This window comes from Oncorhynchus masou, chromosome 24, assembly GCF_036934945.1.
Source record: "Oncorhynchus masou masou isolate Uvic2021 chromosome 24, UVic_Omas_1.1, whole genome shotgun sequence".
Lineage (NCBI taxonomy): Eukaryota > Metazoa > Chordata > Actinopteri > Salmoniformes > Salmonidae > Oncorhynchus > Oncorhynchus masou.
Window position 1 is genome coordinate 33,000,990 of NC_088235.1, and position 20,112 is coordinate 33,021,101.

The 20,112-nt window shown below is 44.5% G+C and overlaps 1 protein-coding gene across 2 annotated transcripts in view; it reads left to right on the forward strand.

Annotated features, from left to right (window-relative positions):
* The first annotated feature begins 256 nt into the window (after window positions 1-256).
* The window catches only part of LOC135512061 (tripartite motif-containing protein 16-like protein), a 34,497-nt gene continuing 14,641 nt past the window's right edge, over window positions 257-20,112 (forward strand). For both annotated transcript variants that reach the window (XR_010451362.1, XM_064933673.1), the window contains exons 1-4: window positions 257-1,195; window positions 17,852-17,947; window positions 19,259-19,339; window positions 19,510-19,662. Coding sequence is in view for 1 of the 2 variants with exons in the window: in XM_064933673.1 (XP_064789745.1) it covers window positions 398-1,195; window positions 17,852-17,947; window positions 19,259-19,339; window positions 19,510-19,662 (1,128 nt within the window). In the remaining variant the exon portion in view is untranslated. The remainder of the gene's footprint in view (window positions 1,196-17,851; window positions 17,948-19,258; window positions 19,340-19,509; window positions 19,663-20,112) is intronic.

The window sequence follows — 20,112 nt, forward strand, 5'->3', positions numbered from 1 at the left end:
CACCTTTGTATAATCATCTGATAGTGTTATCGTCAATTATCAAGTCATGATCAACTCCAGCATTAAAACCATTACACACAGACGAGAGCAGTACTACACCTCTGTGTACAATCTGTAACATGAGTTCCACCCATGTTGCTTCTTTTTCTCTGATCTGACACACAAGGAAGTAAAAGGGGAGGGCTCCCGCATGAAAAAAATACATCAGTTTACTATAGAATACTACCCTACTTACTATAGAATTCACATAGTTGAGGTGTGGCTTGGGAGACTCCAGAGGGATCCAGGAAGAAACTGAATCGGCTTTGCCAGAGGCAGATGCAGAACGGAATAGGAGCGGCTGAGGAAGTTCATCTCAGACATAGTAAGAGATCTGAGGAAACTACTGTAGAGAGACATGGCAGACACAGAAAACGAGTCAAAATCCAAACCAGACCAGAAACTCTGCTGCACTATGTGTTCCAGTGCTCTCAATAAGGATGAGCTCGCTACCTGTGGCCACTCAGTCTGTGCCTCCTGCTTGGGGAAGAAAGGTAAAGGCTGTCCTGAGTGTCTACAGAGCTCTGGCAAGCCTGAAACTGCACCTGTGGAACAGAATGGAACATTGAATGGAATGGTGGCTGAGTCTCCACCGGTGATCAAAACCAAAGAAAAATATGAAAAGGACATAGAAGCCCAGGATTCAAAGACCGCAGAGGAAACAATAATAAAGGAAGATCTGAAGGAAGCAGAGGACCCTAAAAAAACAGAGGAAGAGAGTGACCCTCCACAGCCTGCAGAGGAAGTGAACGAGGATGTGGTGAACAAGAAATCAAAGGAACAGAAAGCAAAAGAAGAGAACGCAAAGGAAGAAGAGGTCAAGGAAGAGGTGAAAGTAGAGTCGTTGGGACTCGATGATGTTGTGTGTGACTCATGTATGGAGACGAGCCCGTGCATGGCCCTAAAGTCGTGCCACACCTGCCTTGTGTCCTACTGCGAGGCCCACCTCAGGCCCCACTTGGAGAACCCCAAGTTCCAGAACCACCGTCTGGTGGAGCCGCTGAGGGACATCGAGAGACGGACCTGTGAGATTCACAAATGGTCCCTGGAGCTGTTCTGCTGTTCTGATTCTGTGTGTGTCTGTCAGGACTGTGTGACAGAAAACCATAGGGGACATAACACTGTTCCTGTGTTAGAGGCGCGCAGAACCATAGAGGTATTGCAATTTGTCTTCTGCATGCAATCTTTCACCCTCTCTCTTATTCTCAGTTTAGAGTGGAATAAAAACTCCTCTCTAAACAGGATGTTTTGTTCACAAACTCATCTAAAGCCTTACAACAGGTGTGGAAGTCTAAAACATCCAGGAACATTTCACCAGCATGAGCACATGTAGTAATACATTGGCTATTGTCATGGTAGCCTGCACTGAGCTTGTATTAGTATATTTAATGATATGGCAAAGTTCATAATTTGTCCATAAAAAGTATATAAAGATGTCCTTCATCAGTCCACATGTTCTTACCCAAGTCTTATGCCATAATGAATTTGGCTTGCATCAAAGGCAGCTGCTCTTATTTAAAGTAATAATGAACTTGTATCAACTAGAGCCTTCACACATTTGACAACAGCTAGGCTATAGTAGTGTCTGACTGGTTGTAGGTCTTAACACATCACCTTGCAAGCTAGCATAATGTGACTTGCAGGCCTGATGTGGCCTGTAAATCATGTGTTTCAGGCCATTATATTACACTCTCAGGCAAAAAGGTTTAGATTTGTTGCTAAAGGGGTACAAACACTTCAAATCAAAGTTTGTCACTTGTGCCGAATACAACAGGTGTAGACCTTACAGTGAAATGCTTACTTACAGGCTCTAACCAATAGTGCAAAAAAGGTATTAGGTGAACAATAGGTAGGTAAAGAAATGTAACAGTAAAAAGACAGGCTATAAAAGTAGCGAGGCTATAAAAGTAGCGAGGCTACATACAGACACCGATTAGTCAGGCTGATTGAGGTAGTATGTAAATGTAGATATGGTTAAAGTGACTATGCATATATGATGAACAGCGGGTGGTGGGTGGCGGGACACAATGCAGATAGTCCGGTTAGCCAATGTGAGGGAGCACTGGTTGGTCGTCACTGTAGTGGTACCCTTTAGTTATAAGTGCATAATTGTACCCCAGTTCATACCTCAGGCCACATCAGGCATGGAAGGAAGTAGGGTTACAAAATTCCTGTGACTTTCACAAAATTCCAATATTTTCTGCTTCCTTTTCCAGCAAATTTCCAACCAGGATTTCTGGAAAACCTGGGAATTTTGCAACCCTACCTGCAAGTGGGTGCGTTACCTAAATTCAAATCAAAACAGTAACTCTGAGTAAAAATACAAAATCACTTTAACTGTACTCAGATAATGCATAGTATGTGCAATGGATTTCCTCAAAAGTTCTGAGTAAGGACAGCACGTTGGGCTTTACAGTGTAGCTCACACCTGTTATTTGCACAGTGAGTTGTTGCAAAACTTGGAATAATGCCATTCCTTAAGTAAACATAGGAATGTATGACAATCCAAGAAGTCAATATTTGACAATAGTCATGCAACAACTCAATTTCTAGCTGAATCCTTGGTAATTTACATGCAATGTAGCTGCAATAAGCTCATATTCTGAACTAAACTCAAAGTATGACTGAGGAGGGAAAGCTCCTCTTCGTCAACAGCTCATTCCTCATGTTCTTCTTGTGTCATCCTGAGCAAATACCACTTTGAGGAATTACAGAATGGAATAAGGGTGGGATTGAACAGGAGGCAGAGTCGTCTGGCTGTGCTGACCCATAACATTATACAACAGTTTGTGCCATTTATCTAGATGTATCTAATTATCTTTGTTGAGTTACTGTTTAATGCTGGCTCAGGGAACATCAAAACAAGATATTTCGGTAACATTTGAGACACATGATTTTGGACTCAGTTTCCCTTCAAGGGTTCTAACTGTTGTCTCGCAACATAAGACACAGATGAATAGCTGTAAGTAATGTTTTGTGACGTGAGATATGAGTCTCTGTGCCAAATTATGAGACTATATAGGACAATAGAATTCCCTTCAGGAGAAGGTGTCGACATTCTGGACTGAATGATGGCCCCGTCTTTGACTTAATTCAAATTTACACATCTACAAATGGTTTAAAACCAAAGAGGAGGAGTGGCTTTTCTGTTCCTGTCTTTAGAACAAGGTATGGGTCTTTTCAGAGCAATGAGAGCATGTTCAGACCTGAACAGGAATCTACTGAGGGAGAGGGAAAGACACAAGTGCAGATGTTGAGTAACCTGGTCCCAGATCTGTTTGTGCTGTTTTGCTAACTCCATCCTTGGCAAGAACCATTGGTAGTTGTCAAGACAGCACAATCAGATCTGGCACCATGCTAGAATGTGGAAATGCAACATTGAAAGTCACACACTGGGCTGACTGGGAGGTTTTCAAAGTGTTGCCTTTAGGGTGCTCATAATGATAACACATCTCATCCACAGCCAAGGTTGGGGAGTAAAGGATTACAAAAAAAACTAGCTATAAAAATGTAGGTTTCGACAAGGATTCAACTAAGATACTCAAAGTTCTTTGAAGAACCTTAGGATTCTTGACACTGTAAATGGCCCACAAAAGGTTCTTCCAAGAACCACATAGGAGGTGGGGGTTCATCGAGGAACCTCCTTAGTTGGTGGGGGTTCTTGCAGGAATGTAACTGCCCAACTGAAACATTTTGATTTGAAAGGACAGCAGATGCAGGCATTTAACTGAGGCACTTAAGTTACCTCAGCCACTTTAAATCTTCTCAATTTAAGGTAAGGTTTGTCCCTTGTATGATCTAAATTGATCATGTTTATGATGATACCATTTATCTTTTCATATGTGTGCCAATCTTTCTAAAACAGAAAATGGACACAATTCAATGGATATCAATCAACAAAGAGGTCAGAATATATAGGCTATAAGAATATGTTGGAGGCTAGCTGTATTGCGTGCAGATGAACTGCACACTTTTGTGCCTGTGTCTGCAGGTATACTTATGAGGCGGCATGCAAAGGTATGTCAATTGGTATGTTATGCAGATCACATTTACCATCCTCCTCCCTTACCTCTTCAATTAATATCCCATAGGCATCTACATTATGGACATGGTATGTGTATGAAAACCATTATCAAAATAGTTTTTTTCATTCACATTCACCACAAAAACCACCATGTGCAAGTTTTGTTAATTGTCTGTATTATTACTATTTTTTGGATTCACAGTCTTCACCCTCCCTACACCTCTGATGAATATAACAGGAAACCTGTTTCATCACCATGCACTGCAAAATCATTCTGGCTATGGACATGGAGAACATCAACACATGAACATCAACACGCCAGAGGATATAACCATTGGACTTGGGGCTGGGAGTTTACCTCATATTTAGATTTTTTTATTCTGCTTTGCCAATAAAATCATAAACATTGAGAACTAAAATATTGGGTAAGGGAGGAGGATAATATACCAATAGACATACCTATACCAGCAAAAATATTTCACTCAGATTAGATACTTTTGAAAAATAGACGTTTACTTCTAGGATTACTTTCACTGTTTTATGAATTAAATGTATTTATAAAGCCCTATTTACATTAGCAGATGTCACAAAGTGCTATACAGAAACCCAACCTAAAACCCCAAACAGCAAGCAATGCAGATGTAGAAGCATGGTGGCTAGGAAAAACTCGAATTGCAGGAACCTAGGAAAAAAAACAGGCTCCGAAGGGGTGGCCTTGTCCTCTTCTGGCTGTGCTGGGTGGAGATAAGAGTACATGGCCATTTAAGGCCAGATCGTTTGAACATCTTGAAGAACATTCATTGACGACCAGCAGGGTCAAATAATAATCACAGTGGTTGTACAGGGTGTATCATGTCAGTACCTCAGGAATAAATGCCAGTTGGCTTTTCATGGCCGGGCATTCAGAGGTCGAGAGAGCAGGTGAGGAACAGAGATAGGGAGTCAAAAACAGCATGTCCGAGACAAGCTAGATCTCTTCCACCACATGAGGGGGCTCAAAACTGGACAGGAAGATCCCGTATGTAACTCAACCCACTCAAGTGTCAACCCTCCTAGGGACGACATGGAAGAGCACGAGTAAGCCAGTGTCTCAACCCCGGTAATAGGGTCAGAGCCAGAGATTCCCAGTGGAGAAAGGGAAGCCGGACAGGCAGAGACAGCAAGGGCAGTTTGTCGCTCCAATGCCTTGCCGTTCACCTTTGCACCCCTGGGCCAGACTACACTCAATCATAGGACCTATTGAAGAGATGAGTCTTCAGTAATGACTTAAAGGTCGAGACCGAGTCTACGTCTCTCACATGGATAGGCAGATCTTTGCTCAAAAATGGAGCTCTATATGAGAAAGCCCTGCCTACAGCTGTTTGCTTTGAAATTCTAGGGACAATAAGGAGGCCTGCATCTTGTGACCGTAGCGTACGTGTAGGTATGTACGTCAGGACTAAGTCAGAGAGATAGGTAGGAGCAAGCCCAAGTAATTTTTTGTAGGTTAGCAGTATAACCTTGAAATCAGCCCCAGCCTTAACAGGAGAGAGGCGAGCACTGGTGTAATATGATCACATTTTTTGGTTCAAGTCAGGATTCTAGCAGCCGTGTTTAGTACTAACGGAAGTTTATTTAGTGCTTTATCTGTGTAGCCAGAGAGTAGAGCATTGCAGTAGTCAAATCTATAAGTGACAAAGCATGGATTAGCTTTTCTGCATAATTTTTTGACAAAGTTTGATTTATGCAATATTATGAAGATGGAAAAAAAGCTGTCCTTGAAATATTTGTGATATGTTCCTCAAAATAGAGATCAGGGTCCAGAGTAACGCCGAGGTACTTCAGTTTTATTTAAGACGACTGTACAACCATCAAGATGAATTGTCAGATCCAATTGCAGATATCTTTGTTTCTTGGGAACTATCATATCTGTTTTGTCCAAGTTCAAAAGTAAAACATTTGCCGCCATCCACTTCCTTGTGTCTAAAACACAGGCTTCCAGGGTTGGCAATTTTGGGGCTTCACCATGTTTCATTGAAATGTACAGCTGTGTGTCGTCCGCATAGCAGTGAAAGTTGACATTGTCTTTCCGAATGACATCACCAAGAGGCAGAATACATAGTGAAAACAATAGTGGTCCAAAAACGGAACCTTGAGAAACGCTGAAACTTACAATTGATTTGTCAGAGAACAAACCATCCACAGAGACTAACTTATATCTTTCCAACAGATAAGAACTAAATCAGGCAAGAACTTGTCCATGTAGACCAGCGTTCCTTAGAGTATGGGTCGCAACGTAAATGTATAGTTATTTAATTAATGCTCAATTTGGTAGCTGCGGGAGTGGGAGAGATAGAGGGTGAAGCCCGTGTGCTTCGTGGTTTTCCCAGATCTTTTTTCTTGAAGATCACTCTGCAATCCACACGCTGCAGTGCTGTTGTTCAGCAGCAGACGATGCGCCACTGACTTGTCATTCCCACTCGACATCACCCACCACTGTCATGAAATGGACTCATGCTAGCGACAAGTTCTGACTGAGCTCAATCGTCATGAAACGCAAATACATTGATGACTTGGTCTCTTTCAAACACACTTTGAGAAATAACAAGGAGCACCCACAATGTCTTTTGAGTGGGAAGTACTTAGCAATGAGTCTCTCAAAATTAAATAATTAATAAAACGACATGTCCTGACCAAACATCCACAACATGACGTTAAAGCCAGGGAGCTCTTTCAGAACAGGGCAGAATGCTTCAGGAAACAGTGCTTCGAAAGTGGAAAAGTGAACTAGCAAAGCATTGTTGTCACTTTATAACAGGCGATGATGAGCAGAAATAAGGGAGTACTATCTATTGTAGTAGATGTGAGATTCTCTTTCAAACAATCCCCTGGCCTTGTAAAGTTACACAGCTAATAGCTAATGTTAGCCGAAGAAAGCTAGCTAGCTACTGATAATACTAGCAAACAGTACAGATGAAGGTGAAAAATCCAGGCCTACTGTACATTTTACTGTATTAATTATTGTTAAAAACAAGTCTAGGTTGGAACTGTTGATGTTAAAATACAAGTAATAATTCTTATTCTGAACTGGAATAAACTGATTGAAGCAAGATGCTTTTTGAGGCAAACTCTCACAGCTCTGGTTCGCTCATCTACAGCAGGACGTGGTCTCCTGCCTGACTGAGAAAGCAGTAAATGTTCTGATCCAGTCAGGGTTCTCAAGTACAGAAACAGTGTCAATGCTGAACATGACCTTATTATTGCTGTCACGCTCATCATAATGAGTAGACCAAGGCGCAGCGTGAGTAGAGTTCCACATATTTTTAATATACCGAAACTCAGCAAAACAAACCAGCACACGCAAACCGTGAAGCTACTGGTGCACACAGGCAACTATCCGTAGACAAGATCCCACAAGATCCCACAAGATCCCACAAACACAAATGAGGTAATGGCGACCTAAATATGATCCCCAATCAGAGACAACGATAAACAGCTGTCTCTAATTGGGAACCATATCAGGCCAACATAGACATACAAAAAACCTAGATGACCCACCCTCGTCACTATCACGCCCCAACCAACATAGAGAATAAACAGCTTACTATGGTCAGGGCGTGACTATTGCACTGTCAAAAACCTCTTGTTAGGACTGTGTGTATGTGTGTGTTTTCTGGTCTACATCTGTGTGATGTGATCAATCATTTTATTCCAGTTCAGAATAAAATATGTGTTGTATTTTAACAGCAACAGTTCCAACCTAGACTTTCTATTAACAATAATGTCTACAGTAATATGTACATGTGATAATTGATATGTACTGTTACTTAGGATTGTAGGATCAAAAAGCCTGTGTGTGTGTTCTGTTATACATCTGTGTGATGTGATCAATCTGTTTATTCCAGTTTAGAATTAAATAATTTATTGTATTTTAACAGCAACAGTACCAACCTAGACAGGTATGTAAGAGTGTTATTAATAAAACAAATATTTATGGGCATTTCATTGTTATTTGTTTTTGTCTAAATTGCATTTTTTTTAGGCATAAGGGCAATGAAATGTACTGATATTTACATATAGTTGCATATTTTCCTAAACTTGGGTCCCAGGAAAGCACAGAATTTCTAATTTGGGTCACATGCTGAAAAAGTTTAAGAACCCATGGTGTAGATCAATTAGGGTTTCTAATCTCTCGAAAAGAATATGATGATCGATGGTGTCAAAGCAGCACTAAGGTCTAAGAGCATGAGGACAGATGCAGAGCCTTGGTCTGATGCCATTACAATGCAATTTACCACCTTCACGAGTGCAGTCTCAGTGCTATGATGTGGTCTAAAACCAGACAAGCATTTTGTATACATTATTTGTCTTCAGGAAGACAGGAATTTGGTGCGCAACAGCTTTTCCCCCCCGAAATTGAGAGGAATGGGAAATGGGAGAGGTACACATCCGGTGGATAGAGAGCCATTTATTATGTTCAGTGATGCAAGTTTAAGTTTGTTCCACAGTAGCAAGTCTGACCACAAGTCAGAGACCACTATGATGACACACCAAATGCGTTTGATGGATGGCGGGAAAAGTAATACAAATAATAAAAGAAGAGCAGGAATATGCTTCTGTAGGCTTCAGTCCAAGCTATGTCTTCTAATAATGTGACTACTGCCGGCATCCCACAATTATCCAACTTAAATAAAAGCTTGGAGGTAAGGACGACAGCAGTGGTGTAGCTTGCGGGTGATACGGATATAACGTGTTATTGATATCTACATAGCGCATTGATGTGAATCACACTGCTGCTCTCTCATGTAGCTATTTGCGATTTACGGAGTGTGGTTGTTGTGGATGGCTGTTCACAAAAGTATATGTGTATTTTAACCCAATAATGGTTAAATTGAAGAAGCTTAAGCTACCTATCAATCATTGTTTTTGCGACCAGTGAAAATATGTGCTCTTGCAACAGCTGCATAGTGGATGACAGCCTATGGAATAAACGTTTGAGGGAGTTCCCTTCTAAACTCCTCCCGTGTTGTGCTTCATACTCTCAAAAACAAGTTTAATTTAAGAAGATCACGAGTGGGGCTTTTATTGCTCAATATAATTTGTGAAAAACTTGAGCTGCCTATCAATCATTGTATGTGTATGTGTATGTGGCCAGTGAAAAGTGTGCTCTTGCAACAGCTGCATAGTGAGGATCCCAGCCTATGGAATAAAAGTTTGAGAGAGTTCCTATCTAAACTCCTCCATGGTATTGTGCTTCATACTGTAAAAAAAAAGTTTAATTTAAGAAAACAATTTTGGCTAATCTATATTTCCATATTTCCAAGTCCTATTCTTGAAGATCAAGGGTTTTTATTGTAAAGATATAGCCTAATCATATTATTTTATGGTAAAAAGCAATTGGTTAGAAGAAGCATACATAACTAACCCATAAAGTAAAATGCAACATCCATTAATGGCCAATTATGTAAACTCTAACATTGTATTTTAATTGGTATTATGTATTTTTGTGTTCTTTTACTGCCTCTTAAGGGGAAAGTAACCTAAAAGTAACTGAAGGTAATCACATTACGTTACTGAGTTTGGGTAATCCAAAGGTTCTGTTACTGATTACAATTTTGGACAGGTAACTAGCAACTGTGACGGATTACATTTAGAAAGTAACCTACCCAACCGTGCCTACAGCACAGCAGCACAGGTTTCTAGAAGGACGAGAAGTGAGTCTCATGAAAATGTGCATTGACACAAACACACTCACCTGAAATGTGCATTTAGCCCATCTATGGTCTGATAATATGTCACAGGTGTTGTTGCAAGGAGACCAAGCTGCAGCGTTGTGAGTGTACATTTTCTTTTATTTATATAAAATGTTGCCAACAAAACAAGAAATAACAAAACAACCGTGAAGCTTATCAGGGCTACGTGCCACTAACACAAGTCAACTACCCACACTGAAAGGAGGGAAAAAGGGCTACCTAAAAGGGCTACCTAAGTATGATTCCCAATCAGAAACAACGATAGAAATAAAGAAACATAGAAAACAAAACATAGAATGCCCACCCCACATCACACCCTGACCTAACCAGATAGAGAAATAAAACGACTCTCAAAGGTACGGACTCCGGCTGCAAAACCTGAACCTATAGGGGAGGGTCTGAGTGGGCATCTATCCGCGGTGGTGGCTTTAGTGCGGGACGTAGACCCCGCTCCACCTCTGGCTCACCCCGCTTTGGTGGCGCCTCTGGTGTGGGGACCCTCGCAGCCGGACTGGACACCCTCGCTGCGGGCCCCGGACTGGGCACCCTCGCTGCGGGCCCCGTATTGGGCACCCTCGCTGCGGGCCCCGGACTGGACACCCTCGGTGATGGCCCCGGACTGGAGGCTGTCGCTGGGGACCCCGGACCGGAGGCCGTCTCTGGAGGCTCTGGACTGCAGGACGTCGCTGGAGGCTCCGGACTGGAGGCCGTCGTTGGAGGCTTTGTGCCATGACTCCTCACTGTACTCTGATTTATAGTTCCGGCGCCGACAGAGATGGCCGCCTCGCTTCGCGTTCCTAGGAAACTATGCAGGTCATCTTAGGTTTCATTACATACAGTCGAGAAGAACTACTGTATATAAGATCAGCGTCAACTCACCATCAGTACGACCAAGAATATGTTTTCCGCGACGCGGATCCTGTGTTCTGCCTTACAAACAGGACATCGGAATGGATCGCATGCAGCGACCCAAAAAAACGACTCCAAAAAAGAGGGAAACGAGGCGTTCTTCTGGTCAGACTACGGAGACGTGCACATCGTGCCCCACTTCCTAGCATTCTTCTTGCCAATGTCCATTCTCTTGACAACAAGGTTGATGAAATCCGAGCAAGGGTAGCATTCCAGAGGGACATCAGAGACTGTAACGTTCTGTGCTTCATGGAAACATGGCTCACTGGAGAGACGCTATCCGAAGCGGTGCAGCCAACGGGTTTCTCCACGCATTGCGCCGACAGAAACAAACACCTTTCTGGTAAGAAGAGGGGTGGGGGTGTATGCCTTATGGCTAACGAGGCATGGTGCGATGAAAGAAACATACAGGAACTCAAATCCTTCTGTTCACCTGATTTAGAATTCCTCACATTCAAATGTAGACCGCATTATCTACCAAGAGAATTCTCTTCGATTATAATCACAGCCGTATATATCCCCCCCCAAGCAGACACATCGATGGCTCTGAACGAACTTTATTTAACTCTTTGCAAACTGGAAACCATTTATCCGGAGGCTGCATTCATTGTTGCTGGGGATTTTAAGAAGGCTAATCTGAAAACAAGACTCCCTAAATTTTATCAGCATATCGATTGCGCAACCAGGGGTGGAAAAACCTTGGATCACTGTTACTCTAACTTCCGCGACGCATATAAGGCCCTGCCCCGCCCCCCTTTCGGAAAAGCTGACCACGACTCCATTTTGCTGATACCTGCCTACAGACAAAAACTAAAAAAAGAAGCTCCCACGCTGAGGTCTGTCCAACGCTGGTCCGACCAAGCTGACTCCACACTCCAAGACTGCTTCCATCACGTGGACTGGGACATGTTTCGTATTGCGTCAGATAACAACATTGACGTATACACTGATTCAGTGTGCGAGTTCATTAGAACGTGCGTTGAAGATGTCGTTCCCATAGCAACGATTAAAACATTCCCTAACCAGAAACCGTGGATTGATGGCAGCATTCGCGTGAAACTGAAAGCGCGAACCACTGCTTTCAATCAGGGCAAGGTGTCTGGTAACATGACTGAATACAAATAGTGCAGCTATTCCCTCCGTAAGGCTATCAAACAAGCTAAGCGTCAGTACAGAGACAAAGTAGAATCCCAATTCAACGGCTCAGACACATGAGGCATGTGGCAGGGTCTACAGTCAATCATGGACTACAGGAAGAAATCCAGCCCAGTCACGGACCAGGATGTCTTGCTCCCAGGCAGACTAAATAACTTTTTTTGCCCACTTTGAGGACAATACAGTGCCACTGACACGGCCTGCAACGGAAACATGCGGTCTCTCCTTCACTGCAGCCGAGGTGAGAAAAACATTTAAACGTGTTAACCCTCGCAAGGCTGCAGGCCCAGACGGCATCCCCAGCCGCGCCCTCAGTGCATGCGCAGACCAGCTGGCTGGTGTGTTTACGGACATATTCAATCCATCCCTATACCAGTCTGCTGTTCCCACATGCTTCAAGAGGGCCAACATTGTTCCTGTTCCCAAGAAAGCTAAGGTAACTGAGCTAAACGACTACCGCCCTGTAGCACTCACTTCCGTCATCATGAAGTGCTTTGAGAGACTAGTCAAGGACCATATCACCTCCACCCTACCTGACACCCTAGACCCACTCCAATTTGCTTACCGCCCAAATAGGTCCACAGACGATGCAATCTCAACCACACTGCACACTGCCCTAACCCATCTGGACAAGAGGAATACCTATGTGAGAATGCTGTTCATCGACTACAGCTCGGCATTCAACACCATAGTACCCTCCAAGCTCGTCATCAAGCTCGAGACCCTTGGTCTCGACCCCGCCCTGTGCAACTGGGTACTGGACTTCCTGACGGGCCGCCCCCAGGTGGTGAGGGTAGGTAACAACATCTCCTCCCCGCTGATCCTCAACACTGGGGCCCCACAAGGGTGCGTTCTGAGCCCTCTCCTGTACTCCCTGTTCACCCACGACTGCGTGGCCACGCACGCCTCCAACTCAATCATCAAGTTTGCGGACGACACAACAGTGGTAGGCTTGATTACCAACAACGACGAGGCGGCCTACAGGGAGGAGGTGAGGGCCCTCGGAGTGTGGTGTCAGGAAAATAACCTCACACTCAACGTCAACAAAACTAAGGAGATGATTGTGGACTTCAGGAAACAGCAGAGGGAACACCCCCCTATCCACATCGATGGAACAGTAGTGGAGAGAGTGGCAAGTTTTAAGTTCCTCGGCATACACATCACAGACAAACTGAATTGGTCCACTCACACAGACAGCATCGTGAAGAAGGAGCCGCAGCGCCTCTTCAACCTCAGGAGGCTGAAGAAATTCGGCTTGTCACCAAAAGCACTCACAAACTTCTACAGATGCACAATCGAGAGCATCCTGGCGGGCTGTATCACCGCCTGGTACGGCAACTGCTCCGCCCTCAACCGTAAGGCTCTCCAGAGGGTAGTGAAGTCTGCACAACGCATCACCGGGGGCAAACTACCTGCCCTCCAGGACACCTACACCACCCGATGTTACAGGAAGGCCATAAAGATCATCAAGGACATCAACCACCCGAGCCACTGCCTGTTCACCCCGCTATCATCCAGAAAGCGAGGTCAGTACAGGTGCTTCAAAGCTGGGACCGAGAGACTGAAAAACAGCTTCTATCTCAAGGCCATCAGACTGTTAAACAGCCACCACTAACATTGAGTGGCTGCTGCCAACACACTGACACTGACTCAACTCCAGCCACTTTAATAATGGGAATTGATGGGAAATGATGTAAATATATCACTAGCCACAATATCACTAGCCACTTTAAACAATGCTACCTTATATAATGTTACTTACCCTACATTATTCATCTCATATGCATACGTATATACTGTACTCTATATCATCGACTGCATCCTTATGTAATACATGTATCACTAGCCACTTTAACTATGCCACTTTGTTTACATACTCATCTCATATGTATATACTGTACTCGATACCATCTACTGTATCTTGCCTATGCTGCTCTGTACCATCACTCATTCATATATCCTTATGTACATATTCTTTATCCCCTTACACTGTGTATAAGACAGTAGTTTAGGAATTGTTAGTTAGATTACTTGTTGGTTATTACTGCATTGTCGGAACTAGAAGCACAAGCATTTCGCTACACTCGCATTAACATCTGCTAACCATGTGTATGTGACAAATAAAATTGGATTTGATTTGGATTTGGAGGCTTTGTGCCATGGATCATCACTGGAGGCTTCTTGCCATGGATCATCACTGGAGGCTTCTTGCCATGGATCATCACTGGAGGCTTCTTGCCATGGATGATCACTGGAGGCTTCTTGCCATGGATCATCACTGGAGGCTTCTTGCCATGGATCATCACTGGAGGCTTCTTGCCATGGATCATCACTGGGCTTTAGAGACACATAGGAGGCCTGGCTCTGGGAGCAGGCACAGTACTCACCAGGGTGGGAAGACATACAGGAGGCTTGGTTCTGGGAGTGGGCACAGGATACACTGGGCTGTGGAGGCGCACTGGAGGTCTCAAGCGTAGAGCCTGCACAACCCGTCCTGGCTGGATGGTTACTTTGGCACGTGCGGGGCACAGGCACAGGACGCACTGGGCTGTGCAGACACACCGGAGACACAGTGCGCAGAGCCGGCGCAGGATATCCTGGGCCGTAGAGACGTACTGGCGGCCAAATGCGCTGAGCCGGCACCCCCTGACCTGGCTGGATGCCCACTCTAGCCCGGCCGATTAGGGGAGCTGGACGGTAGCGCACCGGGCAGTGAACGCGCACTGGAGATACCGTGCGCTCCACCGCATAACACGGTGCCTGACCAGTACGACGCTCGCCACGGTAAGCGCGGGGAGTTGGCTCAGGTCTCCAACCTGACTCAGCCAAACTCCCCGTGTCCCCCCCCAAAAAATTGGTTTGAGGGCTGCCTCTCATGCCTGCTCCATTGCCGTTCCTCCCTCTCTACTTCAGCCTGTTTCCATGGCAGGGTCTTGTCCCCTGCCATAACCTCCTCCCATGTCCAAGATGTCCTCCATTCTCTCTTCTCCCGGGCTCAGGATCCCTGCTCTTCCTGGCCACACTGTTTGGTCCCTTGGTGGTGGGTAGTTCTGTTATGGGCGTTGTTGGAAGGAGACCAAGGTGCAGCGTGGTGAGCGTACATTTTCTTTTATTTATATAAAATGTCACCAACAAAACAAGAAATAACAAAACAACCGTGAAGCTTATCAGGGCTAACTACCCACGCTGAAAGTAGTGAAATAGAGCTACCTAAGTATGATTCCCAATCAGAGACAACGATAGACAGCTGTCCCTGATTGAGAACCATACCCGGCCAAAACATAGAAATAAAGAAACATAGAAAACAAAACATAGAATGCCCACCACATCACACCCTGACCTAACCAAATAGAGAAATAAAATGGCTCTCTAAGGTCAGGGCGTTACATAATGGCCTAATAATTGCCTCTGTAAGTTGTCTAGAAAGCTCACAATACTTCTCATGGCTGTAAGCAATTGTAGGTACATGTTTGTTAATGTCTAAAAGCTTAATTTCTTTCAAAAATAACATAATCTGATTGTAGAGAAACAGAGAGGGAAGCACATTCTTTATGTGACGCAGCAGCATAGTAAATGTTTCGATAAATTGGTCAAATAAATCAATTGAACTGAATTATTAAGATTGGTGAAAGAGAGCGACCTGTTCTGCATGTTTTCCTGATCAGTGACCCACTGACACCACCCTGGTTATAAGACAGCCTCATAGAAGTTACACACCCAGGCACGGTGGAGGTGCAGGAACTGAAGGATGGTCTGGAGCAGGCCCTGGTGGTAGACCCAAGGTTAAGGCTGGGTGAGGACTCAGTGGTGGTACGTCCAGAAAGACAAGCGGCGGTCTGACCAGGACTGGAACTGGGTCAGGTGGTGCATGCTGGGCAGGGGTATCCTGGACATCCCAATGGGACCCAGAGCTGTGGCTGGGTCTGGTGGGGCTTTGCTGTCAGTAGCTGGTGACAGTGGTGTGGCTGGTCATCGTAGGTTGCAGCAGGCAAGTCAGGTGCTGCTGGATGGCTCCTAGATCAGGGACAGGCTAGGTTTCTTGTTGTGGCAGCGGTTGGAGTGCAATATCTCTCGTCGGCTGCAGTATTGGCTGAAGCACCAAGAACGAAAGGAATGGCTATAGTCCCGGGGGCCGATGATCCAGCCCAGGCGTCTGAACTTTCTGTAGTCCTGGGGGTCGCTGGACTGGCCTAAGTGCTGCCAACAGCGGCCATGGTAGAGGAGCTGGTACTGGTGCTGGCTGAGCTTGCTCCTGCACAGGTGACCACTGGACTACAAGCTGGCAGGAGAACTGCAGGGTCACCTCTAGAGCTGGGAGGGGTGGAAGAGCATGCTGCTCTGCAATGCAGAACCTGGGTGGCTGCAAGTCTCTTTGCGGGCTGTCACCAGCTCCCCCAACATTGAGGCCGCCCACTTGTGTCTCCGGGACGGTGACAAGTCCAACAATTCAGGGTGGTAGTGTAGCAGGAACTCCTGCAAGAGTACGGCAGGTGGAAAATGCATCATGGCTTCCCGTCTCCACGGTTTGGAGAAGAAGCACCATATGCCCCCAACTCCTGCAACAGACGATCGACGTCTGAGTCCTGCAATCTGGAGAGGGGCCATAAAAAGGAGAGGGGCCATATAAATCCTGTCGTCAGGTGTGGGGCTCCCACACGTCCCAGGTTGGGGGCATAATCCAAATGGTGGTAGTCCACTGCATACCCCAGAGCCTTACTCCATTGGACCGCAGATGGGCTGTGTGGCAAGTATCCTGTGTGGTCTCTGTGGGCCGCCATAGTGTAGTGGTGTCAGAAAAGTCACAAATCCAGCTCGAACAACCATGAAAGAGAGAGACCCGGCTTGACGTGTTTTGTTGGTCAGGGAATCTTTATTCACACATGAACGGATGCATGGGGATGTAGAATGGTGGTGGTTCTGTAATGGACAGAAACAGAGGTAATGAATAGACTACACAGTACAATAACTACTAGCACAAATAGAGCAACAAAGCTATTCAACTTTTTTCATTCAACTTTTTAATATATATTTTTTTTAACTGCCTCCAATGCAGTCTTTTTAATTTCATTTTAAAATCATCACTTTATGTCTAATAAATCACTATATTTTTGTAAAAATCATTTATTTCCCTGAGCCATCTTGAGCCACTGAAATTCTCAGTCCGACTGTGTGGGCGTGGAAACGTTTATATATTTACATACAGCCCTGATTGCCTGTTAGAATCATCTAGAGCTCAGCCCCTTATCCCTTAAAAAAAACAACAACAAAGGCACATGGTATTCAACCTGTCAGTTGGGGCTGGACCCTGAAAGCAACAAACTTCCACAGGTGTGTAGGTTACTTTTGTTTTGTCATCAAAACAAAAGGCATACATCACACATCTTAATTTGGTATATCATTATTGTACTGTTTTCAATAGGTCACTAGAAGAGGCAGTAGGTCACCAGAAGATGCAAGACCAGAACAGCCTGTTTGCTTGTTGGATGATCCTAGCCTAGACCCTGTCTGTAGTTTATTCATTGCAAAATACCAAGATTATCTACAGGGCAGACTATAGGCCTCTGCGTCTCAGAGGTCAAACACAGTAAGTAATATTAAGCTGTGTTAGGCCTCCGAGTCTGAGGCCCATGGTACAATCTTCAGTATCATCACAAAGTATATTTCACCATGTTTTACATTTTTTCTTCTTCTAATGAGTAAAGACTCTTGAATGACACATTTTGGAATGTTTTCTGATGTTGAAAGTAAATAAAGAAAACAGATGAAATTAAAAGCTGTTGTCGTTCTTCATAATTTCTCTTGCCACTTATTTACATAACATGACAAATAGATTGTATAATGGCGAGTGGTGGGTGCAACTTGAAAGGATTGTGAGGTGCTGATAAGAGTCACGTAACAATTGGACATATTTGCAGGGTGATAACACTGCTGTGGCTATGTGTGCAGTCACTGAATTTTCCTATCTTTGTCTTCCTCTCCCTTTTCCTGCCAGAGGGAATTACGAGATAAACAAACAGAGATGGTGAAGACAGTGGCGGCAGCAGAGAATGCCATCAACCAACTCCAACTCAACACGGTTTCCTTTGAGGTACACTATGCTGCAGTGTCCTTGTTACCTGTTTAAAGGATGATGTCAAAGGCTAAGACTATGACGACCCCTGACAATCCTGCTGATAGATTTGACTGTTGTCTTGTCAACAAAGTGCTATGTAGCATTGCTTTATCAACGTGTTTGCAGATTCCAGGTAACCCCCACACAATCAGTGACACAAAAACAGAGGCATGTCACAATTTCTCACAGGCTGTCTTCACAGGCAGTAAACACTATTGAAACCTCTGATCTATAAGTCCCCAGTTATAGGATCCACCCACCCCAACAAGTTTACCCATGTGTAGTAAATGGAATCTACTGGTTTGTGTGGCCCACATCAAGGCCAGCAAGCTAGGTACACTGGACCCACTCCAATTTGCATACCACTCCAACAGATTCACGGACGATGCCAATTCCATCGCTATTCACACGACCATAACACATCTGGACAAGAGGAATACCTATGTGAGAATACTGGTCCTTGACTACAGTTCAGAATTCAACACTGTGCCCTCTAACCTCGACACCAAGCATAGAGCTCTGAGTCTGGACACCACCCTCTGCAACCAGTTCCTGGACTTCCTGACGGGAAGACCACAGGCTGTAAGGATTGGCAAGAACACCTCCTCCACACTGAATCTTAACACAGGGCCCCCCAGGGGTGTGTTCTCAGTTCTCTGCTGTATTCTCTGTTCACCCATGACTGCATGGCTTTGCACGACACCAACTCCATCATCAAGTTTGCTGATGACACCATGGTTGTAGGCCTGATAACCAACAATGACGAGTCAGACTACTGTATAGGGAGGAGGTAAGTGAACTGGCATTGTGGTGTCATGACATCAACCTCTCCCTCAACATCAGTTAAACAAAGGAGTTGATTGTTGACTTCAGGAAGCAGAGGAGGGAACATGCCCCGAACCCCATCAATGGGACTGCAGTAGAGCGAGTCACAGTTCCTCTGTGTCCACATCACTGAGGACTTGTCATGGACCAACACCACCACTCTTGGCAAGAGGGTGAAACAGCACAGAAATTCTACAACACAGAAAAGTAATAAAAATAAAGAAAAACCCTTGAAGGAATAGGTGTGTCCAAACTTTTGATTGGTACAATATATACATATATATATTATTCAGATTTTTCAGGGGGTGCCCGTACTTCCCATGGCTATGATTGAATCTATTATCTCTATCTACGTATCTAACACTAATCAGCCATCACCTTATCCCCTATGTCCAATTACCTGATAATACATACACAATTGTGAAACTGACCCAAAAACACCTTCGGCATATCCCCATCTAGAATTCAGTGACGGAGGTCCGTGAGGTGATTGACAGCCAGTTTATGGAGCTGCAGGCTGCGGTGGAGCGGGCCAAGAGAGAGGTAACCCTGTATATTGATTAAGTGATATGTCTATGTTGTATGCAATGTGCATATATGTAGGCTGATCTATTCTTTTTACCTGCTTTTTAGTATGACATCATATTTTATGTATGTTTTTTTATATGAAACAAGATTTTCAAATAAACCTAAACCTGAACCTAAACTTAAAGGTGACAGAGATCCTGGAAGGAGAGGACAAGCAGGCTCTCAGACAGACTGAGGGGATCAAGGTACACCTGGAGCAGAAGTGCACTGAGCTGAAGAAGACACAAGAGCAGTTGAAAAAGCTCTCGAAGAACAAGAACGACGTGGACTTCCTACAAGTAAGGTGGTTCTCACATGGCCTGGTGATTTATGATGGTTTATGGTGGAGACTGACATAGAGGTAGTGCCAAGGGAGTCGGTAGTGTTATTCACTCATTCATGGTTCTCATGGTGGTTAGCTTTGAAGTAGTGGCTGCACATACAATTACTTGCAGGGGCCAAGAGCTCTTTGGGGGTTAATCATGAACACTGAGAAGGTTGTGGTAATGGAGTGCTGTGACTCAGCAGTGTTATTCATGAACCTTAACTCAAGCCACAGCGCTGCTATCATACGTATTCACTTTAATCATGAAACATGACTCAGGTGGACTTCCTACAGGTAAGGTGGTTTTCTCTGGTCTGGTGGATTCTGAGATTGTTGTGTTGACAATGCCAAATGACTCAGTAGTCATTCACAAACTTGAACTGTCGTACAGTGGGCAAAAAAGTATTTAGTCAGCCACCAATTG